At 39.7% G+C, this 15264-nt stretch overlaps 1 protein-coding gene across 1 annotated transcript; it reads left to right on the forward strand.

Moving 5' to 3' along the window:
- The first annotated feature begins 1199 nt into the window (after nt 1–1199).
- Nucleotides 1200–12510, forward strand: LOC121936308. The gene is made up of 6 exons (XM_042478429.1): nt 1200–1844; nt 2305–2484; nt 3357–3545; nt 5566–5742; nt 6838–6979; nt 10515–12510. The coding sequence occupies exons 1-6, from the start codon at nt 1749–1751 to the stop codon at nt 12113–12115; spliced, it is 2385 nt and encodes a 794-aa protein (XP_042334363.1). The 5' UTR covers nt 1200–1748; the 3' UTR covers nt 12116–12510.
- The last annotated feature ends 2754 nt before the right edge of the window (nt 12511–15264 follow it).

Below are 15264 nucleotides of genomic sequence, written 5' to 3' on the forward strand. Positions count from 1 at the left end.
GTTCTTGAGAACCTTGATAGAGAGGGAGCAGAATGGATTTTTGTTGTAGTTGTGTGCCTTCAAGTAGGTTCTGACTTATGGTGACCCTAAGGTGAACGTATCATGGAGTTTCTTCAGAGGGGGGTTGCCATTGCCATCCTCTTAAAGTTGAGAGAGTGTGACTTAGATAGAAATGATGAGAGGAACACACAGCCAGATAAATTTAAAACAACATTCTTTAAATCTTAATTTGTACACTTCTGTGTGGAACAACTTGGCTGCCTTCCACAGTGGTGTCTGGGATGAATTTTGTAGTACCTCAGTATCCTCCAGTAAAGGAGGATGATCCTCCTTTTTAATGAAGGTGATTCTACCCGGAAGAAACTATTCACTACTAGCAGCTCCAATGTGGAAAGGAGCCAAGTGCATCAAATTTATTTTTATGTGTTGATGCAAACTGTATCAGAATCATTATAAATGTAACTAAACAGTATTCAAAAATAAAACAAGTGGAGAGGAACTGGTTTAAGATGTTCCTTAATCTGAAGTACCAGTTAACCTTTGGCCAGTTCCTGTCCTTCAGCCAGGTAGTTTCTCAGTGATTCACAACAATATTTTATGAAATGTGAAAACTAAATATAATAACTAAGATCCTGCATTTGAGGACACTGCTGTGTCTTCTACCTTTTCAGGTGTGCCCCCCTGGCTCTTTCCTCTGCCAGATGTCTCTGCTCATCCTCCCAAATTATTAGGGATAATTTTTGGTCATTGCACACACAACCATATGAGTGAAATACAACAACAAAAGGCAGACTTATCACATTGTAATGATTGAACAGGATGCCCACCATTATTTTGTAGAGGGAATATTTATGTATAGAGGAGCATTTGCATGTGTGAGCCCTTGCCTGTAGGCACACAGATCTTGGAAACATTAAGTTAACCTATTAATGTCAAATTACTAAACCCAGTTTGCTGGGTTTGAGTTGTTAAAAGAAAGCTACAGAATGTATTAATTGATTTGTCACATTGTGTGAGATGGCTAAAAATTACCCCATCACCCTCAAAATGTCCTGCTTGCCCTCAAATTAATTAAAATGTACTGAGGAGTATCCATTGGTTAAAAATAATACTGGTGGTTAACTACTGGAATAATGAATTTTAAAATTGCTTTATTCAATTGTTATCCACCTTAACTATGAATTAATTAATCTTTCTCAAATTATTTCCAAGCTCTGATACAAAGTGTTGCAGCCCTAACACAAGCATACTAGGTCAGACACGGTCCTAGCCTCAAGAAGTTGCTTGCATCACCTAGAACGATATTGGAGGCAGCCTCTGTATATTAAACAGCCTAATCTAATTTCAAACATACAAAGGAGGTAAATCCTGGATTAACCTGGCAGGACAAGGAGAGGATCAGGAAGGGAAGGCCGAGTTAATAGTGTGCAGTTTCTTCAACACATCAGCAGTGGTTAGAGTTGGGGACATCTTGTCGGTTTCTGAAAAGGGACTCTATAGAATAGGACTCTTGTTTAATTCTGCAGAATCAGGTGTGATTTCAGGAAACATCAAGGCTATGCCGTTCAGACTTCTTTTCTAACACACACATCTAAATAGTGGGAGCAAATCAAAGTGCTAGGTCAGCAAAATAGATTTGCTGAAAAAGAGACAGAAAATAGGTCCATTTGGCTTAGTGAGACACTAAGTGAGGAACTAAACCAGAATTATCTCGGAAAAAAGAAGAAAGATCGGTGTGTGACTCAGCCATGGAAGAAACCTATCTGCTAAATGTGGAAGGAGTCAAGAAAAAGATTTTACATGGAGGCTATGGAGGTCTTCCAGATTTCAAGGATGGAAGCAAGGTGAGTGGCAGCGAGTGGCGAAGCTTTGGAACTTTAGCTTGAACAGTCTGCAACAACTGATAAAAGGAATCACTGCAAAATTTGGGGAAATTATGATTATAGTACTACTCCCAGAATTTTAAGAGTGGGGAGGACAGGAGCATAGCTTTGGCGCAGCATCTGCACTCTTAGGATGCATGCATCATTTAAACAGCATACCTCAAAAGAACCGAAGCAGCTTTATACATAATTAAAATAATAAAAAAAGCAGTTTAAAACAAACATAACAATACATTTACACCTGGAGAAACTCAGAATAAGAATATCTGGGAAGCTGAAGCTGAATCAAGTCCCGTACAATGAATAATTGATAGTTACTGCTAAATGGCAGGAAGCAGGTGAAGGTACTGAGCTTTCTATGAACTGGAGTTGGGCTGGCTAGAACCTAACCAGCATTAACTTCCATCTATCTTTGATGCAGGTAACATTCCATTTCCAGACACTGAAGGACAACTTTGAGCGAACAGTAATAGATGACAGCCGTCAGGCTGGCATCCCCATGGAGATTATTGTTGGGAAAATGTTCAAAATTGAGGTGTGGGAGACCCTGTTGACTTCCATGCGGATTGGTGAGGTGGCGGAATTCTGGTGTGATGCTGTTGTGAGTATCTGATTGGATAAGTCTTACTCTGATTATACATGGTTGCCTTTAGTGCTGGAGAATATGGTTATCAGTGGTTTTATCATCGGGATGGGGGGATGGGTAGGGATTAATTTTGTATTTTATTGTATTTTTAAATGTATTTTTATTGTTGTAACCTGCCTGGATTCTTCGTGATTGGACGGGCTATAAATAAATATCATCGTCGTCGTCATCATTGCCTGCAGTGGTGGAGATTTAATTGACTCAGACTTAAGCCACTTAAATAACTTGATTTGGACTTGACTTGGCAAAAACAACAACTTGGCTCAACTTGACTTGAGACTTGTATACTTGCTGGTGCCATTCATTTCAGGCAGCAGGCAAGATCTACTCCCGGAGTGCTGGGTGCATTTCTTGGAGGGAACTAGCAAATGTGTTAGACCAGTAGTTCCTAAACTTTGGAAATCCACATGTTTTGGAGTTCACCTCCCAATATCCTTGTCTGTTGGCCAAGGTGGATGGAGCCTTTGGGAGCTGAAGTCTAAAATACCTGGAAGACCAAAGTTTGGGAACCACTGTGTTAGACAGTGAGCTTGAAGCAGAAGGATCCTCCCAGCTTTTGAAAAGCTTTAAAATGTTCCTCTGATGTTCAGTGGGGACAGGCTGCAGAGTGGACCTCAACCCTCATCTCAAGCCCATTGCCTAATACATCTGCTTTTCCTCTCCAAGAAACACACCCCGTGTTAAAAGTTGGCCCCCAGACTTGAGACGTGAAGGTAGAGACTTGAGACTTAAACTGTCATGATGTGTCTATGCTACTTCAGTTCTGTAAAGTACACAGCAGGAAAGGAAATCTTGTCATTCAATGCTTTGCTTCTTTTTTTTTAAAGCATACCGGGATGTATGCCTTAATTTCCAAGGGCATGAGGAAAATTGCTGAAGGCAAAGACCCTCTGGAGGGTCAGAAGCACCGCTGTGGGATGGGCAACATGTTTGACTATCACAGCACAGGTTATGCGGACTTAGATGAACTTCAGAGGACACCACAACCTCTCATCTTTATTATGGAGCTATTTAAAGTGAGTTGGATAAAGAACAGTACGTAAATGTGGCTGTTTTGCCTGTTTAATGTATTGTTTAAAATTTGTATAACCATCTTTCATCCCAGCACAAAGTACAGTCAGCCCTTCATATCCACAGATTCTGCATCCCTTGGTTCAACCATCCATGGTTATTCCAAATATTCCAAAGGGGGGGAGAGATCCCAAAAACTAACCTTGATTTGGCCATTTTATATAAAGGACACTGGTTTACTATGCCATTGTTTTTAATGGTATTTGAACATCCACAGATATTGGTATTCATGGGGACCTCATGGAACCAAACCCCAGTGGATACCAAGGGCTCACTGTATATAACAAATATGAAACAAACTAAGGCACACAACAATATAGTTTTAAAGTTCTCAGTATTTAAAATTAAATTGCAATCTAAAAAGTCATGATATGAAAGGAGATAGATAGGAAAGAGGAAAAAGGCAAATTCTCTTTCAGCAAAGTTGGTGGACTGCTTCTCATCTCATTTTCTGTGACAGCAGAATTGAGGAACCTTTGGTCCCATTTCATCTCTCTCTGCAGCTGGCAGCGTCAGTTTAATTTGTGTTTGTAGTTTTATTGGGACCGGTTTATAAATCTGATAAATTAATAGAATTTACATTTACATAATAACTGCTGCTGTACTATTCTAAGAAAAAAAATGAAGAGGTGATTGCAACTAATAATCGATGCAAACTTAAGCTCAGGAAACTAGCACCATATATTGACATAAACCAATATGTTGATGTCTTTTGAATCTTAAATAAACTAATAATGCAAGAAAACATCCACTGACTTATGTATTACATGTAAACGTTTCTAATAGTAAAACATAAATTAATGATTTTAGAAAACTGGTCTTCATATCCTCTTAGTGCTTTATAAATATAAAGGTAAAATGACTTTCATTGATTGTCACAAACATTTGTATATAATTCAAAATTGAACAAGGTACATATCACAAAATCTACTTTAACAATATTTTTATACCTGCATATACATATAATGTTCACAAACATAAATACATAAAAACACCCAAACCTACATGAAAATTGTTGAACATTTGTACATCTACAAGATGGACTAACAGAAAAGACTAAACCAACAAATATATATATATATGAACTTAAGCTTCTGATTTTACTATCTTCCTTCTTTCCATAAAGCTTCCCCTTCCCTTTCTGTATTTTTATCCATTATCTCCTTCTTTCCTCTTTCTCTTTCTTTCCTCTAACTTTCCTTCCCTAAATTTTCCTCAATCTTCCATAAGCTCTCTTAATTGTTTCTCTCTTTTTCTAACTTACTTACCCTGTGCAGCTTTCTCTACCTTCTAATTTCTTTTCTTTCTCATTCTTACCTATTAACACCCCCATTACATAATCTTTAAAAGTTACTTTACTAAAATCACAAATCTTAACTCAGTGCTTAATGCTCAACATCTAGACATTTAATTCACTTTACATTAACTAAAACAATTCTGACTTTCTGTCTTACAGTCTTGGTTCTTATTGATTATTCATATCGTCCTTCATTTTGCTATAAATTATTCATATAAAATGAATAACGAAATCTACTTTTGTAAACTAAGGGTCCCAATGGGACCATAATAGTCTAGAAGTTGCCCTAGAAGACAAATGCACTTTGAGAGCCACAGTGGGAGCATTTGGCAAACTGAAAGTCCCTGTGGGATGATAGTAATCCAAGGGTCACCACAGAAGAGGAAAATCTTTTTGTAAGCTTAAAGTCCTGGTAGGAGATGGCTATTCCCAGGATGTACAGTATATTTGGCTGTTTTGACAATCTTCCTTAGTCATGCATTTTCATGTACACTTCCATATAGACTTCAGAGCCAAATATTTTTTACATATCTTTACACCCTTTGAGGTTGAATGGTTGCTGGCAGTGTGTTCAATTTTTGTTATTAGTTTTATTAGGGCTGGCTTATAAATTTGATAAATGAGTAGAATTTACATCTAAATGACTGCTGCTGTTCTGTTATCCCCAGGTAGAGGATCCCACTTCCTACAAACGGGACACATGGGCCATGAATAATGATGAGAAACTGCTGGCAGTGCCAAAGTTGCACACTGAGGGTAACCGTTTAGTCCTGTCCAGAAAATTCAAGGAAGCAGCAGAGAAATACCAAGAAGCTGTCATCTGTTTGCGTAATGTCCAGGCCAAGGTGAGAGCTGGGTTGAAATAAATATCATGAAGGTTTGTGATTTTTTTTAAAAAAACCAGTCCATCCATTAATGCAGACCGCCATGCTATGACCAAATCATCACCTTGTGGCTATTGTTCTGGTGATGCACCTTCATGTACTTTGCTAGCATGATTCATTTCTATGTTTGTGCCCTATCAGAAGCATTATCAGCTTGCTAGAACATATCAGAAATTATACCCCATCGCCACATAGCCTTCTAAAACCCAGGTCACCTACATGACACAGGAAGGTAGTAGAGTAGGAATTTCTGACACCTCTCTAGGAATCTCTAGGTCCTCCAGTGCAACTTTGTAGTCAACATCCAACAGACACTGACCATAGAACTGCACTAAGGAGCTACAAATGCCTAGTGGAGCATTCATTCTAGGAATCTCTAGGTCTTTCAGTGCAACTTTTAGTTAAAGTTGACCATAGAGTTGAACTGAAGGACCTAGATATTCCTAGAGATAACATATTAATCAAATCCGTGAATAATCAAATCTGCAAATGTCAAAGCCACAAATATGGAGGGATGAGTGTGCTTTAGTTCAGACATCCAGTCTCTACTGGTGAACCAGAAAGCTTTATTCATTAACCAGAACTGTTTCCAGCAGACGTATATTATCAGGATTGAGAAACCAGCATTAACACAGTTTAATGAAAACATACAATAATTCTAATGTTGGGTGGGCTTATTCCCCATTCGCCCATAAAAACAAATAAGTCCACTTTCCCGTACTTCCTATGATCGTCCCTCCTTTTGCCCTAGTAATGCCCTTCTTCTGTGATTGTTGTTGTTAATCCTGTCAAGTGAGCTTCAGTGTATGGTGACTGTCTGAATGAGAGACCTCCAATGACCTGTCATTAGTAGCCCTGCTGAGGTCTTGCGAAGTCTGGGCTGTGGCTTCTTTGATTGAATTTATCCACCAATGCCATCTTCCTTTTTTCCTTAGTGCTCATGTTGTGGACTCTTCTGCATCCCAAAGATGTTGCTTCTTTCTCAGGTGGCACCAGATTTGACTATTTTCCCTGATCCCTGTCACCCATTTGTCCTTTCCTTGGCTGTCTCAACAGGAGAAGCCATGGGACGAAGACTGGCTGAAGCTAGAGAATCTCATCACACCTCTTGTACTCAACTATTGCCAATGTCAGCTGGAGCTGGGGGAGTATTATGAAGTGTTGGAACACACCACTGATCTTCTCCAAAAGAACAACAGTGAGTGTTGTACTCTACGCCCCTCTCATTGAATATGGGGTTTCATATTTTCATATTTGATATCTAGTGTCCAACGTATTGATGAGAGGTCACAATGGCATATGGAGTACTAGGATATTCAGTGTACTTGGGAGACCTTGATAGTAGTAAAATAAGAGTTAAATGGATTTGATGATCACAATCCTCTCACAATGAAGACTGAGCAAGTCCCATCAAATGCAGCCAAGGATCATATCTCCTCCTCACCCCAGGCTATGTTCCTATTCACCTTCCTATCAAACTATCCAGAGGTTGTCTCAAATCCAATCAATGTTTCATCTCTCTGGAGTTAAAGCCATCAGTTGTTCCAGAGTCTTTTTTCAACCCCATGTAAAAACCATCAAGCCTTTGTTACACTGTGTGGGAATGTCAAGTATCCCTTGAGGGTGCAAAACAGGATATAAATATCTGCCCCACACATGGCCAATTTGCTGCTATAGACTGAGGCTCCCCTCCAAAGACAGGAGCTCCACTCTTTGTATAGCCCTCAGACTCTGTTTGAGCCACTCCCAGTCTTTCATAAAACCCTCTCTTCAGGACTGGTAATTACCATCCCCTCTAATTCCTGATTCCTCACTATCCAACCTTTCACACCTTTCCTTTTTGTTAGCCTTGTACGGTTCTTAAAGTTGCATTGAATTTGTGTATTTGTGTGCATCTTTGCACATTTCTAAATAAAACTCTGCTATTATAGTATACCCTTGTTATCCGCTGGGGTTTGGTTCCAGGAGCCCCCGTGAATAACAAAATCCGTGTATGCTCAAGCTTAATTAAATACAGTGGCATAGCAAAATGTTGTCCCTTATATAAAATGGAAAAATCAAGGTTTGAAATTTGAAATTTATACTTTTTTTGAATATTTTCAAGCCATGGATGCTTGAATCAGTGTATAAAAATCTGTGTATAAGGAGGACCAACTGTAATTGAAACCAGATTTTCTCTGCAGTGAGTGCATACTGTAGGTGGAAAGATCCCCTTAAGTTAACCCATCTCTCATGGGCCTCCTTTTGACTTGTAATTCCCTTCTAGTACCAAGGAGATGATGATGCTGCTGGTGTCAGGTCTCTGCTAAGCAAGCTCTTCTCTTACCTATGACCAAGCTCTGGAGTATTTTCTCAGAACGATTTATTGAGGAAAAGAAGACACAGCATAACAGGCACTAATGGCTTTGAATTATTGCCAGCTCTGAAGTACATTGATTGGCACTCATTTATACAATTCTTTCGGGGGTCCCACCACCACAGTCACACAACAGCAACCATTGGTCAGTTCAGTTGAAGAGTTCCCGCCCAGGCAACTTTCCCATCACATTTCTATAATCATTTTGTTTGTACTATAAATCCCAAACATCACATTCTTTCACACAGACTGCTTTCCCTATTCTCACCTCCCTGAGACAGACTAGTCTCATCTAGAACTATAAACAGTTCCCACTTCTCACAGTGATAGCACCCCACCAGGCTGGTTCACAAATAATCCCCCCTTCCCAGGGCTTTTGTCCTGCCGTGGGTTAAATGTCATATTAGCTTAACACACATCATCCCTTTATTAAACTCTATAACACACTCTACCATTGATCTGCTAATAACCATCATAATAACATATAGTGCGCCTGCTCTGTACATGGATGCCCCATACTGGCTTCTATACACAGAAGCTGCATGGGGGGAACAGTGGCGCATGTGCACCGTGCCACGGGCTCACGCCCCATTATTTTCAATGGGACATGAGCATAAGTGCTTTTTCCCTTACGCGGGCTGGTGGTGATGGTGGTCTGGAACGGATCCCCCACGTATAGGAAGGGTCTACTGTATATCTCTGTCATATATCCAATCAACTTCTCTTATATATAACCAGTCAGCCTCATGGATAAATATCATAACAACACACAAACCACAATAAGTATAATAGCAATTTAACATGTGAGCATATATGAAAGTCATAACTCCTTGTCCTAATAATAAGCCATTTTCTGTACATACATTCCATGCACTCTCAGTTATATTCCCAGAGTCTGGATCATGGCATAAACCATAACAGTATGGGACCTGAAATCCTAACATCTATAACCACCTTTCATATCAATGGCAGGGGACCTCCAAGGGCTCCTGACAGTTGGTGGGGATCCCAAGCCCCTCCACCTTTTTGGATAACACCCCTGCCTGCTACCTATTTGTAGCCCAATCCAGACTTTTTGTTATTCCAAGGGAGTATGTTGCATATTCCCCAACATTCCTCACAAAGTTGGAGAGACCACTGGAGGTATACTTGCCAGATTGCACATTGCTATATCAGCAACTCTTTTAAAACATTCCTATAACTTCATAATGTCTTTGGTGTGTGAAATCTACCTGGCTCTGTGTCTCTCTTCCTGTTCTTATAAGTAATGTTTCTATGTAAAGCAAAACAATAATCTTTCAAGCCTCTTCTTTTGCAGCTGTTTGGCCTTGAATCTTGGTTTTATTTAAAACTAATATTGAGATATTGCACTCTATATCTTCTGCCACATTATTTAATTAACATAATATAACTATGAAAACTTTGAAGGCACCAGATTCTGTGTGATCTTGGAAGCTAAGCAAGGTTAGTCCTAGATAGCAGTTACAAGGGAGACACCAGGCAATACCAGATGTTGCAGGCTATATTCAGAGGAAGACAATGACAAACTTTCTCTGAATAATGTTACCAAGAAAAACCCTATGGTAAAGTTACCATAAGTTGTAGGTGACTTTAAAGAACATAATAGTACAATACAATACAATTGTGAGATCACAAAATGCAGTTTTCAGTTACAGGTTCTTCCCTGAAAAATTTGGGCACCCTCCCCCAGTAAGTCTGCCATCACTTTGGCATCTTCCTCCAGGCCCAGTTTGCATCAGCACCCAAAAGATGATTTTTCTCTAAACTCTTGTGGATTGAACACTCAGAGAGGGCAGGTAAACAGTCTGAAACAGTAAGAAAAGAAAAGCCAGCATAGATCTCTAGGGCATACTATGCCATGAAGCAAGCCTCAGGAGGCATCCAACAGTGTTAACCCCTGAGGCCAGCTCTGATCAAATCTTTGCAGCCAGAGACTTACCATGGGCACATAGCAGAGGCTCTACTTTTCAGACTGTCACTCTCTATGCGAAAAGAGTAACAATGGACTGAGGGCTAGTTTCTTCACATGTTCAGGATAATTCCATCTTGAACAGGGTTACTGTCTGAGAGAGTAAGGAGATAAATCAGGAGGGAGATATGGGGTTATTTGCACAACTTTGTTGAGCCAAATTTATATTATAACTCTGTATGCAGAGAGAAGGTGAGCATTTGAGATGGCCTTATGCCAATCCTAGTGGTCACCTTATCTGAACATATTAAGAAATAATGGTCTGGGGACGTAGAATGTTATATATGGGGCAGGTTTGATTAGGCCTGTGATTTGTAGGGTATCAGATTTGTGATAAATTTGATGAGATTTGCCTCATAGAGACTAATTGTCTTTGTTCTTTTCTAGAAAATGTCAAGGCTTATTTCAAACGGGCAAAGGCCCATGCTGCAGTCTGGAATGAAAAGGAGGCTCGAGCAGACTTTCTGAGGGTGGCCCACCTGGATCCCTCTCTGGCTGCTGCTGTGAGAAAGGAGTTAAAGATTTTGGGGGAGAAGATGAGGCAGAAACACGTGGAAGATCGTAAGAGGTACCAAGGTCTTTTCCAGCACCCTTCCCAAGGGGAAAGCGAGGAGACAATGACCAAGGAGAGTGAAGAGCTCTCTGGGATAAATGAGCTGCCTGGCTATGGCCACAAAGTAGAGATGGGTGAAAATAACAAAGAAGACGCCTTAAAGGCAAATAGTGGGGGCCAAGGGACTGGAGCAAGGAATCAAGAAACAGTGGAAGCAAACAAAGAAGAGGAAAAGAAAGGATCTTCAGTGAAAGAGGAGGAAAAGGAGACAGATGATACTTTCCTTCAGAAAGAAATGAACATTGAAATAGGAATGAAAAAAACAGAAGAGCAAGAAGAAGGAAAAGTGCACAGTTATTCGAAAGATGATTTAACAGATGGTGAAACCTCTGAGATCAAACAATTAGGACCTGAGCATTGCCAGGCAAATGAAGAGGGAGAAAATGTGGAAACTGAGGTGGATCAAAGGGGACAGATAGATTTTGCAGCACTGAAGGGAGAGCAAGAAAGAAGAGCTGCCCATGGAATTGCTAAGGAAAATGTGAGGGGAACTGCAGGAACTGCTGCAGACAGTACAGTTGTGGAAGGACATTGTGAAGCTGAGATGGGTTCTGAAGTAGTGAATTCAACAAGAGAGATGGAAAATTGTGATGTGATGCATGAAAGGGGAGAAATCAAAGTTAGGGCCAGTTTTAAGACCCAGGACAATGAAAACCTTGAAGAAGAGAATAACAAGGAAGGTGCTAGAGGAGAGAATTCAGAGGAAAACAGTGAAGGAGGAAACTTCTTTCAGGTTCAGGAAGAAGAGCCAAAGAGGGAAGCAGGGGTGTTGATAGAGCTGAATTTGAGGGAAGAGACAGGCTCTGAAAAGGAGAATTGTGAAGGACCAAAAACCGTTCATTTCGTTGCAGAGAATGATGAACATGGAGAAAGCATAGAGTTGGAAAAGACAGAAAGAGAAGCTGGGAGTCATTCTGAGTCTAAAGAGGACATACGTGGGCATGAAGTAAGCCCAGGTCAGTGTGAAGCCAACACAGAAGATAATGTGATCATTGTTGGGGATTGTGGGAAACAAGCATTAGAAGATAACTCTAACATCAAAGCAGGAGATTCCAGGGAAGAGATGGATGATCATGACAAAATAGGTGAAGGTGGAAAGAAAGAGGCCAAAGTTGGCTCCAGTTCTGTGTCACAAAGAGAGACACAAGGTGGACAAGGATGCTTTGAAGCAGAGATTACCTTCAAGGCAGAGAAGTTGAAGATGCAAGTGATGGAGGGGAACTCTGTCACAGAACAGGCAGCCTTGCAAGTCACTTGGGAAGGGCCAGAGAAGATAAAAGGGGAAATGGAAATGCATATGAATGAAGAACCTTTCCATGGGAATGACAACATGTTGCCAGTTAGCAGAGAAGGCAAAAATGAAGATCAAGAATAGGGATGGCTGGACCTGGAACAACAGATGAATGTTGCTGTCCTGAAACACACTGACAGATGCAAAAAGACACCCAGTGAGGAGGGAAGCAAGGTGGGGAAAAGACTGTGCTACAGAGAAGTTGGCAACACCTACAAAAACCTCTGCATGTGTTGGCTAGTGATTTTTGTAAAAGTGTCCAGAGGCACCTCAGGGCATCACTAATACAGTGTGGGAGTATGGACTGCACTAGGTGACACCCTAAGTTGGGGTGACACCACTGCTCCACAAACAGCTGCCTTTGGCCAGAAGTGGGCTGTGGTGTTCACCTGCATCCCTTTAAGATGCTGAAGAGATGGCGTAAGTGGGGTGAGGCTCAGTGGTTGGAGAAAAGAGAGGCCCTACATTTTAAATAAATTTTAAAATGTAAAATGTAAAATTTTATTTAAAACATCACCTCTTACCAAATTTTCATATTAACCACATGAAACAATGTACAGTCAGCCCTCTGTATCCACGGATTTTTTAATCCATGGATTCAACCATTCTCACTTTGAAAATATTCAAAAATAATATCAATTCCAAAAGCAAACCTCTTCTTCCTCCATTTTATATAAAGGACATAATTTTGCTGTTCCCTTGTATTTAATAGATCTTGAGCATCCATGAATTTTTGTATCTACAGGTCGGCTTGGAACCAAACCCTAGTGAATATCAAGGGCCCACTGTGCATGTAACTACATGTAGGCTGTGCGTATGATATCACCTAATTGTAATCTGTAAATTTTGGCATATTGCTTATGACACAACTCTTGCCATTACATTCAGTGGTATATGGGAAGTAGGATTTATTTGTACTAACATTAGTACAAAGAACGCTAATAAGGATTCTGTGTGGTGTGGCATGGGAGGAGATCCATGGGGAGGGTGACACCAGTTACTGCAATAGATGACACCAACACTAGTGACACCACTGGTTCATCTTGTTGAGAAATAGCAATCTAGTATTAACATCTCTAAATCGATGGGTGCCAATTGGTGTGTCCAAGGGTAAAAAGTTTGAGCACCACTGGTATGAATTGATGTCAGGTGACATATCTAGAATCTAAATAAAATCCCACCAACATTGTAATATGGCAAATTTAGTTAGAAAGAGAAGAGCCACTCTTGAGGACCTTACAAGAAGGATAAGACACAAATATGATAAATTTACCCTTTCATTTAATTTTGTAAGTTTAACTAGAAACATATTTTTGGGCTGTGCACAAATGAACATGACAAATGAATAAGACCTTCCTCAAGGTCTTAATCCCAACAGAACCAAGAATAAAACCGAACAGAACAATATAAATACAAATGTATTTCTTTTTCCACAACAGAAATGGAAAAACCTTGAGTGAGAACTTCGCGTTGTAATCAGTCAGGATCAGTTCCGTTCCCAGTCTTGGCTTCTTTATGGCTGTCATACAAATCAAACCAGGTAGAAGTTCTCAGATCTGCATTTTGTTTTGTTTTTCAAACCCTGACTAGGTTCATCCCTTTCTTAGATGTCGCTCTTCTTAGAGATGGGACTTGACCACAAGTCCTGTAAGTGTTGGAGAGGGGAGATCACTTGATGTTCCAAAAAATGGTGTGTGTATGGAAGTGATGCTGGTGGCTAATTCCATGCCCGAGGAGCTCAAAATGCAGCTCTGTAGCTGAGGAAACCATCCAACAGTACAGCGATTATTCTTAGAAACAATTGTACTTTATCACAATATTAGCTGCCTATTTTAATGCTCATACATGAGAAAGTCAAATCATATGTATGCAACAACCAACACCAATTCTGAATAATTTCTGGGGAATGGAAGAAAGAGGAGAGAAGGCAGATGATTTTGGATTGTCTTGATGCAAAAGCTAATGTATATCTATTATAAGCTATGTTGGATACTGCTTGGCAGAAAGACTAATGATAAACGATGTAAAGTAAGAATGCAGTTAATATAAATAAACATGTTTTAGCATCATAGAGGAAATCAATCACGATATTGAAAATTATGCTGGCTATTTGTCATAATAAATGAAATGAAATATTGGAAGTATGTTGCCTTGCAAGGGCATGCTCTCTTCACAAGGAAGTTTTTTTTAGATTGTAAGCCTGAGGGCAGGGAACCGTCTGACTAAAAAATTGATGTACAGCGCTGTGTAAAATTACAGCGCTTTATAAATAAAGGTTAATAATAATAATAATAATAAGTTTACAAGACTCCCCACTACTTCTTTTACTGACAATATTGCCTTCCTTTTCTCTTTCTCCTTTATAGCTGAGACATAGGAAGACCATACTGCTCCCTCACGCAATAATATGATAATATTTTTTAATGTATACCTCGCTCTTCAGCCAAAAGGCTATCAGTCCTAAGAATAGACAAACGTCTTAAATCAAAGAAAAGAGAGCCTACATTCTGAAAATATATCTTTTTCAAACCTTTGCACAGGTTTTGTACAGGGAACTTTAGGAAAGGTTGAAAATCAACAACAAAAAAAATATATATATATGTGAAATTGAAGGCTTTCATGGCTGGCATCCATAGTTTTTTGTGGGTTTTTCAGGCTATGAAGCCATGTTCTAGAAGAGTTCTCTTCTAGAACATGGCCTCATAGCCTGAAAAATCCACAAAAAACCAACAAAAATATTATTATTCCAACATGTCACCAAGATCATTGGAGGAATGCCATTAATTTTAAAAGAGTGTTATATTTTAAAATGAGAACTTCAGCTAATGCTGCTGTACTCCTCATGACAAGATGCCCAGCAAAAATATCCCATTGCTATGCAACAGCTGTGGGAACTTGCAGGAACTTGCATAGATCTGAGATTAAATTACTACTCTCATCATGTGTGAGTTCTATCTATTCTGGCTAGTATAGGTTCCTTTGATGTTATATAACTTACATTGTTAGTATAGCTGTATGAGATGGCAAGATGGTGAAGAATGCTGAGTAGAGTGAACTTGCAAATGGATAGTAGTTGGTTGAGAAAGTGGGAATAGAGGTGCTGTAAAGATGAGAGTCAGATAAGAGTTGGCATGAAGAGAGCTGTGGCAGGGGATCTGAATGGTGAAGAATTCGACTGTCAGGATGGATTGTATATTGCATTACAGTTATTAAAATAAACAAAACAGTCCATA

This window comes from Sceloporus undulatus, chromosome 7, assembly GCF_019175285.1.
Source record: "Sceloporus undulatus isolate JIND9_A2432 ecotype Alabama chromosome 7, SceUnd_v1.1, whole genome shotgun sequence".
Classification (NCBI taxonomy): Eukaryota; Metazoa; Chordata; class Lepidosauria; order Squamata; family Phrynosomatidae; genus Sceloporus; species Sceloporus undulatus.